Source organism: Muntiacus reevesi, chromosome 15 (assembly GCF_963930625.1).
Source record: "Muntiacus reevesi chromosome 15, mMunRee1.1, whole genome shotgun sequence".
NCBI classification, from domain to species: domain Eukaryota; kingdom Metazoa; phylum Chordata; class Mammalia; order Artiodactyla; family Cervidae; genus Muntiacus; species Muntiacus reevesi.
Genome location: NC_089263.1, coordinates 51,732,694 through 51,750,670, shown reverse-complemented (window position 1 = coordinate 51,750,670; position 17,977 = coordinate 51,732,694). Strand labels below are relative to the sequence as shown.

General features: G+C 44.9%; 1 protein-coding gene and 1 non-coding gene across 2 annotated transcripts in view; both read left to right on the top strand.

Annotated features, from left to right (window-relative positions):
* Positions 1 to 14,181, top strand: part of TGM5 (transglutaminase 5) — a 29,403-nt gene extending 15,222 nt beyond the window's left edge. The window contains exons 7-13 of the mRNA XM_065906070.1: positions 5,144 to 5,282; positions 6,238 to 6,341; positions 6,448 to 6,687; positions 8,143 to 8,502; positions 8,999 to 9,159; positions 13,730 to 13,863; positions 14,028 to 14,181. Coding sequence (XP_065762142.1) covers positions 5,144 to 5,282; positions 6,238 to 6,341; positions 6,448 to 6,687; positions 8,143 to 8,502; positions 8,999 to 9,159; positions 13,730 to 13,863; positions 14,028 to 14,181 — 1,292 coding nt within the window. The remainder of the gene's footprint in view (positions 1 to 5,143; positions 5,283 to 6,237; positions 6,342 to 6,447; positions 6,688 to 8,142; positions 8,503 to 8,998; positions 9,160 to 13,729; positions 13,864 to 14,027) is intronic.
* Positions 5,439 to 5,545, top strand: LOC136147725 (U6 spliceosomal RNA). Its single transcript, XR_010659372.1, has one exon. It is a non-coding gene; the product is annotated as a U6 spliceosomal RNA (small nuclear RNA).
* Positions 14,182 to 17,977: the final 3,796 nt, after the last annotated feature.

Genomic DNA, 17,977 nt, shown 5'->3' with positions numbered 1-17,977 from the left:
AAATTGGAGTATAGTGTCCAGTTTCTGCTGACACATCAAAATGGATCAGCCATATGAATACCCATGAGTGAAAAGCGAAAAGTGTCAGTCGCTCAGTCGTGTCCGACTCTTTGCGACCCTATGAATTGTACCCTCTGTCCATGGAATTCTCCAGGCAAGAATACTGGAGTGGGGGGCCATTCCTTTCTCTTGGGGTTCTTTCCCACCCAGGGATCAACCCAGGTCTCCCACACTGCAGGCAGATTCTTCACCATTTGAGTCACCAGGGAAGCCCATGTATTTCCCCCACCTTTAAAAAAAAAAATTTCTTTCCCATTTAGGTCACCACAGAGCACAGAGCAGAATTCCTTGTGCTATACAGTAGGTTCTCAACAGTTATCTATTTTATACATAGTAGAGTATATATGTCAATTCCAATCTCTCAACCCATCCTGCTCCTCCTTTCCCCCTTGGTATCCATATATTTGTTCTCTATGCCTGTGTCTCTATTTCTGCTTTGCAAGTAAGATCATCTATACCATTTTTCTAGACTTACTGATAATATTTTAAATAGTTGCTTTAAGGTCCTTCCTTGTCAGCTAATTCCCTTATATCTGTCATTTGTGGATCTAGTTTGATAGGCATTTTTTCCATTTTGAGTCATACCTTCTTGCTTCTTTACATAAAAAAAATAGACTCTATTTTTTAGAGACATTTTAGGTTTCATTGTCATTGGAGACAAGAGAGAATTGTTTGATTTTGTGATGGCATATCTGAAAAACCACAGCAATATTACCATCTTGATTATAAGGGACAGTTAAGGGCATGGGAGGAGGAACAGGAAATGATGTTTTTACCATGTGGAAGCTTAATGCATCTAGGGTGAGACCAAAATATGCTAAAAGTCATCACACTTAAATGCAATTAATTTGATTCTATTGCTTGGGGCTCTGACTGTATTTCATCAGTATAAGCCATGGAAGTGTGGCAGCAAGGCTGACCAAATGAATTTTGATAAATTGAGCTTGAACCTTGCACTGATTTCTCTTATGGAATTGGAGCCACATTTCCCCATGGGGGTGCAGAGGAGAGAAGAACTGGTGGGAACCCTTCATGGCCAGTCCTGAAACAGAGTCCATGTTTTAAGCACACCATCAGGACAGGGTCCCCCACGGGTCAGAAGTGAAGCTGTGCTCCTCAAAGGCGGGACTGTCTTACGTCTCTGTGTAAGCATCAGAGCCACTGCCTGGTTTACCGCAGGGGCTTTACACTGGTCACTGAATGAGTGCCGAATGGCTAAGTGAAGAGACACAGCAATTGATGCCAGGAGTGTCGTGTGGTGTAATATACGTTAGGAACTCTATCGACCTTTCCTGACTCTGAGATCATGTCCATCTTTGTCCAAGCATTGCTGTGTGAAAGTGCATGCAGGTGTATGCACAAGCGCACACACACCCCACAGTGATTTTTCTTTTTTGAGGGATTCAGCTCCCGAATTGTCCATGAAAGTCTCAGGTGCAAAGTCACGTGAGACTCACGTCAAATTGTGAGTCATCAGGACTGATAGTCTGCAGAAGTGAGGCTAAAGAAAACTCATTTCAACACAGATTCAATGAGCATCTACTCTGGCCAGCACTGTGCTGGGAATGAAGAAACACAAGAAAAGTATTTGATCTGAGCCCTACTCTAGTGGAATCTGTAATCTAGCTGACAAAATAGGACAAATGTATGAGATCACAGAGCGCTTCATGCAGTGACAAAATGTGTGGCATTGGTGACTGGAATTAAGTGAAAGCATAGGAAGGAGGATGAGTGGGCATGGAGTGATCAGTGAAAACGTCACAAAGGAAAACGCATTGAGAATAACACGTTGTTGGGACGTGGAGTGAAGCTGCAGTGGTTAGTGAAGTTGTAGTGAAGGCTTGTGGTTAACACTGGGAGGCTTTGAGGTCAGAGATACGGGGGCTTAAATCTTGCCATGGCTTTTCTCTTGCTGCCATGTGATCTCAACCACTCTAAACTTCAGGTTTTTCCTCTTCAAAAGTGGAATAATCACAAGGTTGTGGAGAGGATTAAGTGAGATTATGCCTGGGCAGTGCTTGGCACCATTCCCGGCACCTAAAAGGAAGATGATGTCATCAGCTGGCCAGGAAGCTTGCCAAGAATGGAAGACAAGCTCAGCTGGGGATGTGCTTCCTGACAGCAAGCTCTCCATGTAGGCTCAGGTTTCAAATTTAGGAGTTACGGGCAGAGTGAGAGATGAAGCCACGACAGAAGCCCTTTGTGGGGGGACAGAGATAGCAGGACAGAGGGGGCAAACCCTGTGAAACATGTACGTGCATGACTGTGCAGGTCTGAACACTGCTTCCTTTGCGTGACACTGAAGCTAAAGGCTTGGCCTCTTCCCAGTGTAGAGAACCATTCTTGTCCCTCTGTTGCCTCATTTTGACAGCTATTGTCCCCTATCCCAGTCCTCTCATGAGGCATGATGAGGAAATCTTGAGAATGGATTACTGCAGACCCATTACCACTCATGGAGAAGGCAATGGCACCCCACTCCAGTATTCTTGCCTGGAAAATCCCATGGACAGAGGAGCCGGGTGGGCTGCAGTCTGTGGGGTCGCTAAGAGTCGGACACGACTGAGCGACTTCACTTTCACTTTTCACTTTCATGCATTGGATAAGGAAATGGCAACTCTCTCCAGTGTTCTTGCCTGGAGAATCCCAGGGACAGGGGAGCGTGGTGGGCTGCCGTCTATGGGGTTGCACAGGGTCGGACACGACTGAAGCGACGTAGCAGTAGCAGCAGCAGAAGCATTACCACTCAAAGCTTATGCTCTGTGGAAAGTCAAGCTTGGTATCCACAGCACAGCACACAGCCTTCAGTTAGAAATTGTCAAAATGGGCATAAGGTTCAAGACATTCATTCACTCTTCCAGCAAAGATGCACCCACGTTTCTGCAGAACAGGCCTGCCTTGTATCGTTAATGGTTGTATAATGATAAAGATGACTATCACACAATCCCTGCCCTCAGGAGGAGACTCATAAACAAATCATTACATGCCATATACTATGTGTAGCAGAGAACTCCGAGTGCCATGAGACCAGTGACCTGTGCTTGGGTAGGAAAGTGCCTATCTGGCCATTTCTAGCAGCAGTTGACACCACCACTGACACTTCATGGATTTAGCAATCAGGGTGAAGAATGGAGGCTTGCTCCCTGCTCTCTCTGACCACCCCTCTTTGGCATGTGCTCTTATTACCATAAGTGTTATCCACCCTCCTGACTGTAATCTTAGCATTAATGTGCCCACGGTAATGCTCTTGAGTCATGCTCTTGCCTCACTCCTGTCTCATGTTCCTTCAGTGGCAGCTTTTCCCACCTTCATCCTACTCTTTGGGGTGGTCCTGAGTCACCTCCACCTACAATTCACTATCAGCTCTGCTCATTCCCCACCCTTGTTCCTTGGCCCTGTGCAGACCTGCCACTCCAGGGAAGTGCATGGCTCCCCTTTGGGCTTCTCTCCTCCCCTTCCTGGGCTACGTCCAGGGATGTATCCCCACCCCAGCCTGGACAGGCTGTGTGCCAGAGAAGGACCCTAAACTGAAGACTACAAGCAATTAAATGCTTATTACAAATAAGTATCTAAACTAAAAGTTATAAAGATTTTTAAATGACAGTTGTATTTTTGAAGAACTATTAGAAATATCTATATTTTTTGACTCAGTCATTTTACCTCTTGGAATCTGTCTCAAGGGGGAAAAACAGAAATTGATCTACAGAGATATCCATCATAGCATTAATTACAATAGGGGAAAAAATTAGAAACCAAAGAAATGTCTAAAAATAACCTCTGCTAAAGTTTAAAAAAATATATGAAACAATAACAATACAGTGGGTTCATATATTTTTTTAACTTTAATGCTGTGATGGACATCTCTGTAGATAAATTTCTATTTCCCCCCCCTTGAGACAGATTCCAAGAGGTATAGCAATATCAGTCTTCCTTGGTGGCTCAGATGGTAAAGAATTTGCCTGCAATGCAGGAGACACGGGAGACCTGGGTTCGATCCCTGGGTTGGGAAGATCCGGGGAAGGGAATGGCAACCCACTCCAGTATTCTTGCCTGGAGAGTTCCATGGACAGAGGAGCCTGGCAGTTCATGACATCTCAAAGAATCAGACTTGACTGAGAGATTCACTTCACTTCACTTCATAACAATACCAAAAAATGGGAGAGGGAGATTGAAATGCTTTTCTTTATAGAAGAATGCCAGCTAATACATATTGAAAAAATGATACTGTTAGAATATAACCATTTTGGTACCACCATGGAGAAGAGAATGGCTACCCACGCCAGTATTCTTGCCTGGAGAATACCATGGACAGAGGAGCCTGGCGGGCTACAGTCCGTGGGGTCGCAAAGAGTTGGACACGACTGAAGTAACTTAGCACACAATCAATTGAGCATAGCGTTAATTCAGGCAAGGATTATCAGGAATGCTAAAATTACTTGGTGAAAGATTGTTAGGGAGCAATGTATTTCATGCTAGTGATTGCTTATTTAACGACAAGAAAAATCATAAAGACAGCATTCTACTTTCTTTTAAGAATTTCTCCATTAGGCATAGATTCTCACTTTTCTAGCCTTTGTTACAGCCTCCTTGCCTTCCTGGCTGGATTTGTAAATACTTCCTTTGATAAGCTTCCAAGACAGTACAACCACAGAGAAAGGGAAATCCAAGCAGCAGAACTCTTTGCCTAAGAATCTGATAGTCTTAATCTTTACCACAGGAGGGAAAAAAATTTCAGCTATTTGGTTTGAAGATGGAGATTTATGGCCAGGAGGGAAGTGAGACAAGTCAGGCTACTGAGTTTTGCCAAGGTACCTGCCTCTGCCACTTTGCTGGCTAGGGCAGGGAAACCCCAAACTTGCTAGACCCTCTGGTGACCCCAGGAGAGCTTGTCTGAGCAAGCAGACAAGCTCTCACCTTTGTGCAGAGCATTAGGGAGAGGAGCTCAGGAAGGTGGGGAGGGAGGTCGGAAGTGTCACCAACCTGGTGCCCCAGACAGCTCCTGCCTGCCAAGGGTATGATTTTCTTGAGCTGAGAGCGCTAAGCCCAGGAATCCAAGGCCCACAGGAGATTTCTGCCCTTTCTACAGTGATGAGGTGCCTGGGGATCCCCACCCGAGTGATCACCAACTTCGACTCTGGCCATGACACAGACGGAAATCTTATCATTGATGAGTATTATGACAACACAGGCAGGATTTTGGAGAATAAGAAGAAGGACACTGTCTGGTGAGAGACATCTCTTTCTGGGGCAAACCCCATAAGCCTGCTACCTTCCCATGCATCCCCCATTTCACCAGCCCCGAGGCTTGGTATCCTCAACCCTAAGGCTGGGAAGCAGCTAAACACAAATACAACCATCTTCTGAGTTTAATACATCACATCGTGCTCGCTTCGGCAGCACATATACTAAAATTGGAACGATACAGAGAAGATTAGCATGGCCCCTGCGCAAGGATGACACGCAAATTCGTGAAGCGTTCCATATTTTTGAAATTACTTATGTTTAAATGATGGCTCAATACATGGCCAATTTCTATTAACATTGTATTATTGTAGAGTTATTTTAAATTTTCCTTCACCAAAATCTAAATGCACTAATGACAATTTTAGGTCTATAAAAATACTTTTTTCCCCCACTGGTGATGAAAGTCTGAAATGTACGTTTTTCATGCCCCTCTATCAATTCCTGATCATTTTAAGGTTTTTTGATAAAAAAAAAAAATACAAAAAAAAAAATACATCACATCCCAAGAACTCTCAGCCCTGAGGGAGTTTTCCTCTTTTTCAACCTCCTTCATTTAATACTCAACCTGTGGCTCTGATCACAGGATGGCTTGAAGTCTCACCTCTGGACAAAGGTGAGCCCGTGACTGCCTCTGTGAGTGGACAGCAGACACGAGAAAGGGCTACAAGAGTCTTTTGAGAGAGAGTGAAGGGTTTCCATTGGCTCTGGAAACTTCACTCTTTACAAAGAGAGGAAATCTCCTTTCCGGGCAGGCTAGGCTCACAGAAAGAAGGGTGGTCACCTGCCTCCCACAGAGGTGCACAGGCTTGCAGCACCCTGACTTTCTATCTAGCTGTCCATCACTCATCGTCCCGTGCCTAACTCCAGAAAGAACTCGAGCACCACCAACTCTCCCTCAGCTTCACTTGACACCCACTCCTCTGGCTTCTACCCCAGGAATTTCCACGTGTGGAATGAGTGCTGGATGGCACGGAACGACCTCCCACCTGGATTTGGAGGCTGGCAGGTGCTGGATGCCACACCTCAGGAGACAAGCAATGGTGAGACTCTTGGGAGGACAGGCAGAGCCCACCACCACAGAAACAGCCCTCACCCCGACCCAGCCCTGCAGCCACAGCCCACCGAGGCTCCTCTGTTCCCCTTCAGGCCTCTACTGCTGTGGCCCTGCCTCCGTCAGAGCCATCAAAGAAGGAGAGGTGGATCTGAACTACGACACAGCCTTCGCCTTTTCCATGGTGAACGCTGACTGTATGGCCTGGCTGGTCTTTGGAGGGAAGGAGCAGAAACTTCACCAGGACACCAGTACTGTTGGGAATTTTATCAGCACCAAGAGCATCCAGAGTGATGAGCGGAATGACATCACGGAAGACTACAAGTATGCAGAAGGTAAGACCAAGCCAGGCCCCTGCAGAGTCCAAGTCCTGTAGGCACCTTCCCCAAGGTCCCAGGGAATCTCTCCGCCAGCTGGGACAGTCCTCTGCAGTAGGGGAGCTGGGACCCAGGCCCATTGTCTCCTCAGCCCTTCAGGTTTAAGGGCCCAGTTTGGGTCCCCACTGCCTCGCTTCCTCATGCCCCTCCTCGCCCCACTCCCTACAGGCAGTGAGCACTCTCCACAAGATATTCACGTGGCTGCAGGGCCATTGACAGCCATCATACAGCAATAGTATATGACCTCCTTGCCCCTGTCTTCCTGAAAAATCAAACTGAAAAGGGCAGGAGATTGAGTAAACTCTCTCCTACAAATTAATCTTATTAATTTCATTGAACTTATTGTTTGATTCGTGTTTTATTGGGTGTTTGGAGGACAGGCCAGACCACAGCCAGCACTGCAGCCGATGTAAGGCCAAATGCTCACTCCCACACCCACCCCGTGCAGAGGGTGGTTCTGAGAGATGGGAGCTCTGGCAGGGTCTTCTGACCCAAGCCAGTGGGGCAAGGGGCATCTACATCAGTCAGCTGTGGACTGATTCCTGGAAATTGAGACCAACCACCAGTTTCGACCACTAGGGAGCCAAGAAAAAATATGCAATCTAAGAGGGCCAGAAGCAGGGTGAGGAGCAGCATCTGAGCAGGAGTGAATCAGGACTGTGTGGGCTGGTGGTGGGAGCACCTGAGATTTCTGGAAGTGCCATAAAGTACGTGTTTGTGTTTGTCTATGTGGACCTTTGGGGCCAACACAGAGAAGGCCCAGAGTCCAAGCCTAAGAGACAAGCACTGAACACATCCAGGGTACTGGCAATCCATCCCTCTACCTCAATTCTCTGTGTGGCTATCTTCACTGGGGATCATTTCAAGGACAAGTGGTTTATCAGTGAGGGGATTTAAAAGCTACTGGAAGGAAGGAGAATGAGCAATTGAGATGAGCAAGAGGAGCAAGCCAATACCGGGAGCCTTGTCAGGCCTGGTAGCGCTGTGGATGAGTGGCTGGGGCTCAGTCTGCTGGGGTCCCTTCCAGTGGGGTGACTGAGAAAATGTAGGATGAAGAATGCTGTGGTCTCACTGTGGCCAAATCATTTGTTGTTAATCTGAAATTCAAATTAAACTGCCCTGTATTTGTATTTGCTAAATTTGGCAATCCTATCAGAGATTTAGTGTAAAGTGTAGAACAATACTGCAGATTTATCCCACCCAGGAGGCAAGGGGCCTAGGCTATTTATCCACCAACTCTTTTTGGTCAGGGGTTGGTGAGGGCTGCTCTTGGGGAGCGTAAATTTCCTAGCACTTTCGGTCTGCTCCATGCATGAGGTGAGTCAGTTCTGGAGGCAGAGAAAGCCTCAGACGGAGAGTCTCAGGTGGTGGAATGTGAAATGAGGGCACTGCGGCTTTGCTCTGCCCTCCCAGGTTCTCTCCAGGAGAGGCAGGTGTTTCTGAAGGCTCTTCAGAAGCTGAAGGCTGTAAGGTCCCCAGGCTCTCTCCGAGCAGAATCGCGACCTAGGTCCGTGCCACTGAGCGACAGTCCGCGGAGCCTGGCTACTCCTTCTCTCCAGCCCAGTAATGTTGTCCAGGTCTCCCTGAAATTCCAGCTGCTCGACTCGCCCGACATGGGCCAGGATATAAGGTTTGTCCTGCTGGCCCTCAACATGTCGCTCCAGTTCAAGGACCTCAAAGTGAACCTGAGTGCCCAGTCTCTGCTGCATGACGGCAGCCCCCTGCTCCCGTTCTGGCAGGACACAGCCTTCATCACACTCTCTCCTGAAGAAGGTATGGGCTCTGGGTGTGGGCATGAACACAGAGTATCTTATGGAAATGCCATAAGGGGGGTCAAGCCAGCCAGCAAGGGTTTGGGGGCAGATCCCTGTGACAACTGTCTGCCTCGTGTCTCCTCCAGAACACAGTCCTCCTCCTTCCTTCCTTCCTTCTCCCTCCCTCTCCTCTACTCCTTGTTTCTTTCCTTTAACCTCCTCCTTCTCCTCAACCCTTCCTTTACTACCTCAAGGGATATAGGCCGGGCTAGTGAGGAAAGTCTGTGATTTGAAGTCCTTCAGACCTTGGTTAGAGCCTCAGTGCACCCACATACTAGTAGAATGACCCTCGGCAAGCCATTTCACCTCTCAGCCCCTCCAACAGAAAACTGAATACCTGCTTCATTGGGGCTCAGTACAGGATGGCCTCTCCTATGCGTAGTAGGGTCCCAGAGCCACCCAGGCCCAGCTGATTTCTCTGGTGAGTCTCACCTCATCCTGTGTTCTCTCCCTAGCAAAGACCTATCCCTGCAAAATCCCCTATTCCCAGTACAGCCAGTACCTGTCCACAGACAAGCTGATCCGCATCAGTGCCCTGGGTGAAGAGAAGAGCAGTCCCGAGAAGATCCTGGTGAACAAGATCATCACCTTGGCCTATCCCAGCATCGTGATTAATGTAGGCAAGAGCCCTGCACGTGGCCTGGGGGCTCCTTGGGACTCGCTGAGGGCGGGGGGGGTGGGGGGGGAGGATGGAGACCCCTGAGAGCTTGCTCAAGAGAGCAGCCCCTCCTGTCTCCTGCCTCTTCTGGTGCCTCCAGGAACCTCCCCACCAGGAGCAGGTTTATCAGAAACACTGGATGAGGTCTCCATCCTCTTGCACCCTGAGAGGCCTTATGGGTGCCCCTTGAGCAACTGCCACGGGGAGGTTGGGGAGAGACCCCTCTATTGTAGCTCCTCCCACTGTTGGCCTTCCCCAGGGTCAACATGAGGAAACATGGGCTCAAATGGGAGGATCCTGAGTGGGGGAAGAGAGCTGCCTGAACAAAGGTCAGCTCAGGTTTGATGTGCTAGTTCCTGGCTGTGGATCCTTGGACAAGCCCTGGGCTTCTGCATCGTGAACTGTCATTGATGGGCTTAGACTAGATGGCTTCCGAGGACCCCTCTTTCTCTGACATTCTGGTGGGGAGACGTCACAGGGCTCTTCCTGCCAGTGCTGTTTCCCCAAGGCCACGCAGCCTCCTAGATCCTGCCGGGTGAGCCTGGGGTGCCCCCTGGTGGGGTGCGTCTGGCAAGCCCAGCCACTGGAGTCTATTTTAGGGAGGGTTTCCCAAAGCTGCCTCCAAGTTTCCTGAGGCTACTTCCTTCTCTCTAAGCCCTGAATGATCCACTGGTCTTGACCCACACACTGGTGTGAAAAGAACCTGAGCCAACCAAGATAAAAGGGTGAGAAGAGATGGAGTTAGACTGAAAAGAAAAAACAAAAACTGCCCCCAAATGATCCTATCCACTCAAATTATCCCTGAGAATCCTTTGGAGCTCTTGTTTATTTCACATTTTGATGAAATCCTTGCAGCAGAGGAAATATTACTGAAGACTCCCAAGTCATCAGACCTTTCCATATGATGGGTTGAGTAGAAATATTTTACACAAATGTCCATACATGTATAAGTGAAGTAAAAGTTTCACATAACAATATCTTATGTGATAAACACTGATATTCTATTCTATTTCATTTTAAAAAAGTAATTTAATTATTTTAATTGGAGGCTAATTATTTCACAATATTGTGGTGGTTTTTGCCATATATCAACATGAATCAGCCACGGGTACAAAAGTGTCCCCCATCCTGAACCCCCCTCCTACCTTCCCCCATCCCGAACCCCTCCATATATATATAAATTAATATACTGAATCGGTATTTCTCCTTCTGACTAACTTCACTCTGTATAATAGGCTCCAATTTCATCCACCTCATTACAATTGCTGGGAGGTGGGTCACAGAGGATCTTGCTGTGATTTATGTCAGAGTGTTCCGCCTAAGTTTCCCTCTAAGAGTTTTATAGTTTCTGGTCTTACATTTAGATCTTTAATCCATTTTGAGTTTATCTTTGTGTATGGTGTTAGAAAGTGTTCTAGTTTCCTTTTTTTTACAGGTGGTTGACCAGTTTTCCCAGCACCACTTGTTAAAGAGATTATCTTTTCTTCATTGTATATTCTCCCCCCCCCCCACTTTGTCAAAGATAGGTTGTCATAGGTGCATGGATTTGTCTCTAGGCTATTTTATTCCACTGATTTATATTTCTGTCTTTGTGCCAGTACCATACTGTACTGATGACTGTAGCTTTGCAATATAGTCTGAAGTCAGGAAAGTTGATTCCTCCAGTTCCATTCTTCTTTCTCAAGATAGATTTGGCTATTTGAGGTTTTTTGTGTTTCCATACAAATTGTGAAATTATTTGTCCTAGTTCTGTGAAAAATACCATGGGTAGCTTAATAGGGATTGCATTGAATCTATAGATTACTTTGGATAGTATATTCATTTTCATTATACTGATTCTTCCAATCCATGAACATGGTATACTTCTCCATCTATTTGTGTCATTTTTTATTTCTTTCATCAGTGTTTTATAGTTTTCTATATATAGGTCTTTTGTTTTTTTAGGTAAATTTATACCTAAGTATTTTATTCTTTTTGTTGCAATGGCAAATGGGATTGTTTCCTTAATTTCTCTTTCTGCTTTTTCATTGTTAGCGTATAGGAATGCAAGGGATTTCTGTGTATTAATTTTATATCCTTCAACTTTACTATATTCATTGATTAGCTCCAGTAATTTTCTGGTGGTATCTTTAGGGTTTTCTATGTAGAGGATCATGTCATCTGCAAACCATGAGAGTTTTACTTCTTTGTTTCCAATCTGGATACCTTTTATTTATTTTTCTTCTCTGACTGCTGTGGCTAGCACTTTCAAAACTATGTTGAATAGTAGTGGTTAGAATGGGCACCCTTGTCACGCTCCTGATTTTAGAGGAAATGCTTTCAATGTTTTGCCATTGAGGAAAATGTTTGCTGTGGGTTTGTCGTATATGGCTTTTATTATGTTGAGGTATGTTCCTTTTATGCCTGCTTTCTGGAGGGTTTTTATCATAAATGGGTGTTGAATTTTGTCAAAGGCTTTCTCTGCATCTATTAAAAATAATCATATGGTTTTTATCTTTCAATTTGTTAATATGGTGTATCACATTGATTTGCAAATATTGAAGAATCCTTGCATCTCTGGGATAAAGCCCACTTGGTCATGATGTATGATCTTTTTAATAAGTTGTTGGATTCTGTTTGTTAGAATTTTGTTGAGGATTTTTGCATCTATGTTCATCAGTGATGTTGGTCTATAGTTTTCTTTTTTGGTGCCATCTTTGTCTGGTTTTGATATTAGGGTGATGTTGGCCTCTTCGAATGGGAGTTTGCCTTCCTCTGCTATTTTCTGGAAGAGGTTGAGTAGGATAGGTGTTAGCTCTTCTCTAAATTTTTGGTAGAATTCACCTGTGAAGCCATCTGGTCCTGGGCTTTTGTTTGTTGGCATATTTTTTATTACAGTTTTGATTTCCGTGCTTGTAATGGGTTTGTTAAGATTTTCTATTTCTTCCTGGTTCAGTTTTTGAAGGTTATACTTTTATAAGAATTTGTCCATTTCTTCCAAGTTGTCCATTTTATTGGCATATAATTGTTCATGGTAGTCTCTTATGATCTTTTGTATTTCTGTGTTGTTTGTTGTGATTTCTCCAGTTTCAGTTCTAATTTTATTGATTTGATTCTTCTCCCTTTTTTTCTTGATGAGTCTGGCTAACAATTTGTCTATTTTATTTATCTTCTCAAAGAACCAGCTTTTAGTTTTGTTGATTTTGTTATAGTCTCCTTCGTTTCCTTTTCATTTATTTCTGCTCTGATTTTTATGATTTATTTCCTTTTACTAACTTTGGGGTTCTTCTGTTCTTCTTTTTTTAGTTGTTTTAGGTGTAAAGTTAGGCTGTTTATTTGACGTTTCTCTTGTTTCTTGAGGTAGGCTTGTATGGCTATGAACCTCCCTCTTAGCACTGCTTTTACCGAATCCCATAAATTTTGGATTGTCGTGTTTTCATTTTTATTTGTTTCTATGCATATTTTTATTTTCTTTTTTATTTCTTCCATGATCTGTTGGTTATTCAGAAGCATTTGCTTAGCCTCCATATGTTTGTGTTTTTAGTAATTTTTTTCCTGTAGTTGACATCTAATCTTACCACATTGTGATCAGAAAAGATGTATGAAATGATTTCAATTTTTAAAAATTTACCAAGGCTAGACTTAGGGCCCAGGATGTGATCTATCCTGGAGAATGTTCCGTGTGCACTTAAGAAAAAGGTGAAATCCATTGTTTGGGGGTGAAATTCCCTGTAGATATAAATTATGTCTAACTGGTTCATTGTATCATTTAAAGCTTGTGTTTCCTTGCTAATTTTCTGTTTTGTTGATCTATTCATAGGAGTGGGGTATTAAAATCCCCCACTATTATTGTGTTACTGTTAATTTCCCCTTTCATACTTGTTAGCATTTGCCTTATGTATTGAGGTGCTCCTATGTTGGGTACATATATATTTATAATTGTTACATCCTCTTGGATTGATCCTTTGATCATTATGTAGTGTCCTTCTTTGTCTCTTATCACGGTCTTTATTTCAAAGTCTATTTTTTCTGATATGAGTATTGCTACTCCTGCTTTCTTTTGGTCTCCATTTGCATGAAATATCTTTTTCCAGCCCCTCACTTTCAGTTTGTATGTGTCCCTAGGTTTGAGGTGGGTCTCTTGTAGACAGCATATATAGGGGTCTTGTTTTTGTATCCATTCGGCCAGTCTTTATCTTTTGGTTGGAGCATTTAACCCATTTACATTTAAGGTAATTATTGATAAATATGATCCCATTACCATTTACTTTGTTGTTTTGGGTTCATTTTTATAAACCTTTTCTGTGTTTCTGTCTAGAGAAGATCTTTTAGCCTTTGTTCATGAGCTGGTTTGGTGGCGCTGATCTATTTCATTTTTTAAAAATGTCAATGACAATCCATTAAGTTGTCCATACTTGGAAAAACACAGGCCATGGAAATCTAGTTCTTTAGGAAGCAGATCTAGGGAACAGTGCCCTCCATAAATGTCTGATGAACTGGGGGATGAGACTAATTCTCTGCTCTCTCCTTTCTGGATTTTTCTGTTCAGGTTTTAGGAGTGGCCATTGTGAACCAGCCGCTCTCTATACAGGTGGTATTTTCAAATCCCCTCTCGGAGCAGGTTGAAGACTGTGTGCTGACTGTGGAAGGAAGTGGTCTCTTCAGGAGACAGCAGAGAGTCCTGTGAGTACTGGCAGTGCCTGATAAGTGCTCCCATCTTATCCTCGGGGTGGAACTGTCCTTTGTTCTAGATATAGGGGAAGGGGAAGTGTGGCTTCTGAGTAGAAAGGGGCTCTGGGGTTATCATAATCCCATGGTTTTCTGACAGTCTGTTTTCTCTGCTGCAGCATTGGAGTCCTCAAACCCCATCACAAAGCCAGCCTCACTCTGGAGGCTACCCCCTTCAAGAGTGGCCAAAGGCAAATCCAAGCGAATCTGAGGAGCAACAAGTTTAAGGACATCAAAGGTTACAGGAACGTCAATATAGACTTTGGGTTATAAATTCTGGGACAAAGAGCTGGATGTGTAGATGTTGGGCTTCAGGGAAAGAGCAAGTTCAAATGCAAGCTGTGCCATTCCCCACCCAAACAGAGGCTTCTCTTGGCTCTGATGTGAGCAGCAGAGGAGGAAATGGCAATGGATAGTCACTTGGGCCATTTGCATTGCTCCCCGAGGACTCTGCTCAGGGCCCAGGGATTCCACAGTGTCATATCCAGAATTGTGAGCCTGGTCATGCAGTCCAGAATTGCAGACTTGATTTAATGACCCCCAGATGTCCAGGAAAGAAGAAGACTGGATGAGCAGCTATCCCTTTGACATTGCCAAGGCTACTTCCTTAGTACCAATAAACTTCAGCTCTCATTCTCATCTTTGTGCCCAGACACCCATCACGCCCCCCACAGCAGCTCCATCTGTTCCCTGGATGCTGGGAGTGAGTGTCCTCCTGTTTTACTACTTGAGCCCACTCAACTCATTCAAGAAACATTTACTGAGGAGTTTGGGAAGGACGTGTACACACTGCTATATTTAAAATGGATAACCAAAAAAAAAAAAAAAAAAATGGATAACCAACAAGGTCCTACACGGAACTCTGCTTAGTGTCCTGTGGCAGCCCAGAGAGGAGTGGAGTTTGAGGGAGAATGGATACGTGTATATGTATGGCTGAGTCACTTCACTGTTTACCTGAAACTATCACGACATTGTTAATTGGCTATATCCCAGTACAAAATAAAAACTTCAAAAAAAAAAAAAAAAAAAAAAAAGAGAGAGCGTAAAGAGACATTTACTGAGTGACTGGTATGTACCAGGCACTGTTCTAAGTATAGAAGTGCATGCATGCTCAGTCACTCAGTTGTGTCCTATTCTTTGTGACCTTATGGACTGCAGAGGAAGAGGCAGTAAATAAAGCAGTCTCTGCCCCTCTGAAGCTTCCATCCTGAGGGTGGGGAGACAGACAATAAACATGTCAATAAAAAAGGAAGGCACTTACAGATGGTCTATCAGTCATGACGGACTTAGGAAAACAAACACCTTTGTAGATGTCTCTGCCGCTGCTTGGTTGCTTCAGTTGTGTCCAGCTCTGCGGGACCCTACGACTGCAGCCCGCCAGGCTCCTCTCTTCACGGGGAGTCTCTTGGCAAGAGTACTAGAGTGGGTTGCCATGCCCTCCTCCAGGGGATCTTCCCCACCCAGGGATTGAACCCAGAGTCTCCTGCATTACAGGCAGATTCTTTACCACGCAGATGTCTCTACATGCTACTATCTTTACATCTTAGAAAAAAGTCTGGGCGATCTCTCACTTGGCCATCCTTTGGATCCCTTCCCAAATCACATCTAAGAAGTCCCTCAATCTTAACTGTTCCAACCCCTTGGCTAAAAGTTCACTGGTGCGCTGTGATCCTGAATGACTGCGTTCTGGAGAGAAAGTCGGCTAAATAATACAGTGAGGTAGATTTTGGGTAGGGAGTGAAGTACTCTCAGACTTTGCTATTGGTTGCTGCTGGCGTTTATGGTCCTACTGAGCACAAAGCAACTGTGATCATTGTTTCCCCTGGGACAAGCCCGCTTTCTCACAGCAATGCAGGAAGTTCTGTGTGGAGAAAGGCATGATGCATCTGTCCTCTAGGCACTGGCTACGTGACTGAGGCAGCTGCTTAGGGCATATATTAAATGCCCGCATTAAATCAAAAAGTCAAATACTTCTATTATATATGAACAAAAGGGTAAGTGCAGTTAATCAGAGGGAGAGGGAAGGGTGTGGTGGGAATTGCAGAGTAGGTTGATAGTTCTTTTAAAGAGAGAGCTGAGAACCAGGAGAATTCTGGCAGCATGGAGCTGGAGATAGCCTATAATTATTTCATTCTATAATTATAATCTGACAGTCATGAAAAATGGTTTAAGAAAAACATCATGGAGGGGAGCATCCTACAGAGGCAGTGACCCCTGAAGGACTTGGAGTATTTCTGCTACTGCACTCTCAGACTCTTTCACAAATCCTGATTTTAACACCATATTCATCTACTCTTTTCACCAGTAAGTCTCCACAGAGTTTCTAATAGGGGCCAGGCCCTGAGTTAGGCACCTAGGACAAAAGAAGGACCAAAAACTACCCTTGTGAAGCTCAAATTAAGCATGTTGAGAATGAAAAATAAACAGAAGGGGACTTCCCTGGCAGTTCAATGGTCAAGATCTCACCTCCCAATGCAGGGGGTGTAGGTTTGATCCATGGTCAGGAAGCTAAGATCCCACATGCCTCAGCCAAAAAAAAAAAAACATTAAAAACAGAAGGAATATGTAGCAAATTCGAGGAAGACTTAAAAAAATTTAGTTAAGCAGGAGATTATAATACAGTGTGATGAGAATCACCATAAGGGTGAGTATAGGGTGTTGTGGGAGCATAGGAGGGACAACTAGTCCAGTCTTGTGATTGTGGATCAAGGAATACTTCCTGGAGGGAGTGGCATTTAAGTTGAGCACTAAGACGCCAGCAGTTAGCCAAACAGGGGCTTCCCTGGTAGCTCAGCCTGTAAAGAATCCGCCTGCAATGCAGGAGACCCCAGTTTGATCCCTGGGTTGGGAAGATTCCCTGGAGAGGAGATTGGCTACCCACTCCAGTATTCTTGCCTGGAGAATTCCATGGACAGAGGAGCCTGGCAGGGCCCAGTCCACAGGGTCACAGAGTTGGACATGACTGAGTGACTTTCATTCTTTCAGGCGAGTGTATGCTCCTCGGTTCTTTGTCTCCTCCCAACAAAGATTTGGAGTGACGGACATTAAAGCCCTCAGCGCGTCATAGCTGTTGGGTCTTGGACAGACCATGTTATAGCTCTCAGACAAATCAGTGTTACAGTTTTATTTTATTTAGAAGATAGCTGGAGAATCCATCCTTGAAGAAGAGAAGAGAGTGGAGTAGTGTGTCAGCACGCGGGGGTGGGTGGGGGGGTGGGTTGAGACAGAAAGAGGGTACGCACGCGTGAGGGTGGGGGGGGGGTGGAGAGAGAGAGAGAGAGAGAGAGCGAGCGCTTTGGCTCCTCTTTTTATATGTTTCTCTGTCCCTGGGCCTGTCTTATGTAAATTGGGCCAGCCAGGAGTGTTGTTTGTTTTACCTGAGGTTCTCACTCTGGTCCTTCGGACCTTCCTTTGTTCTATTTTCGCAGGCTTTTCCCTTCCAGGTCTTTTAGCCACTGCCATTCTGGACTCCTTTTTCCTATTCTAACTACCTAACAATTCATTAGCCAAACAGATTCAGCGTTGAAGGGGTGGGACTGGAGTAAAGCAGTCAGGAACTGAATGTCACCGAGATGGCTAGAGATGAGAGCAGGAGGGAGCAAGTTGCAGGAAAAAATGTGGCAATAGCCAGGGAGTCAAAAGCTTCAGGTGGCAGTTTAAGGAATTTGGACTGTGATCATTTTCAGGCATGTTTCCTCTAAACCTCAATTCATAGTCACTGCCTGTGATGTCAGTGCTTAAAGTAAGCAGACTTCAGATGATTTGAGAAGCACTTAAAGGACAAATAGTTCTCCATCCTCGTCTGTCATAGGACCTTACAATCTCCTTCAGAGTCACTCTTTGGAGTTAAGGGCTTCCTTGAATGTCAAGGTTGTCTTTAATCCATTCATTTAATATTTACTGAGTACCTACGTGTAGAATATTCTGGGTCCAGAGGATAGAGCAGTAAACAAGGCAAATAAGGTCTTCCCTGATCCATTCCCAACTCACGACCCCAATGGAATTAAGTACAGAAAGACCTCAGAGATACTGCAGGTTTGCTTCCAGACCACTGCAATAAAGCGAATAT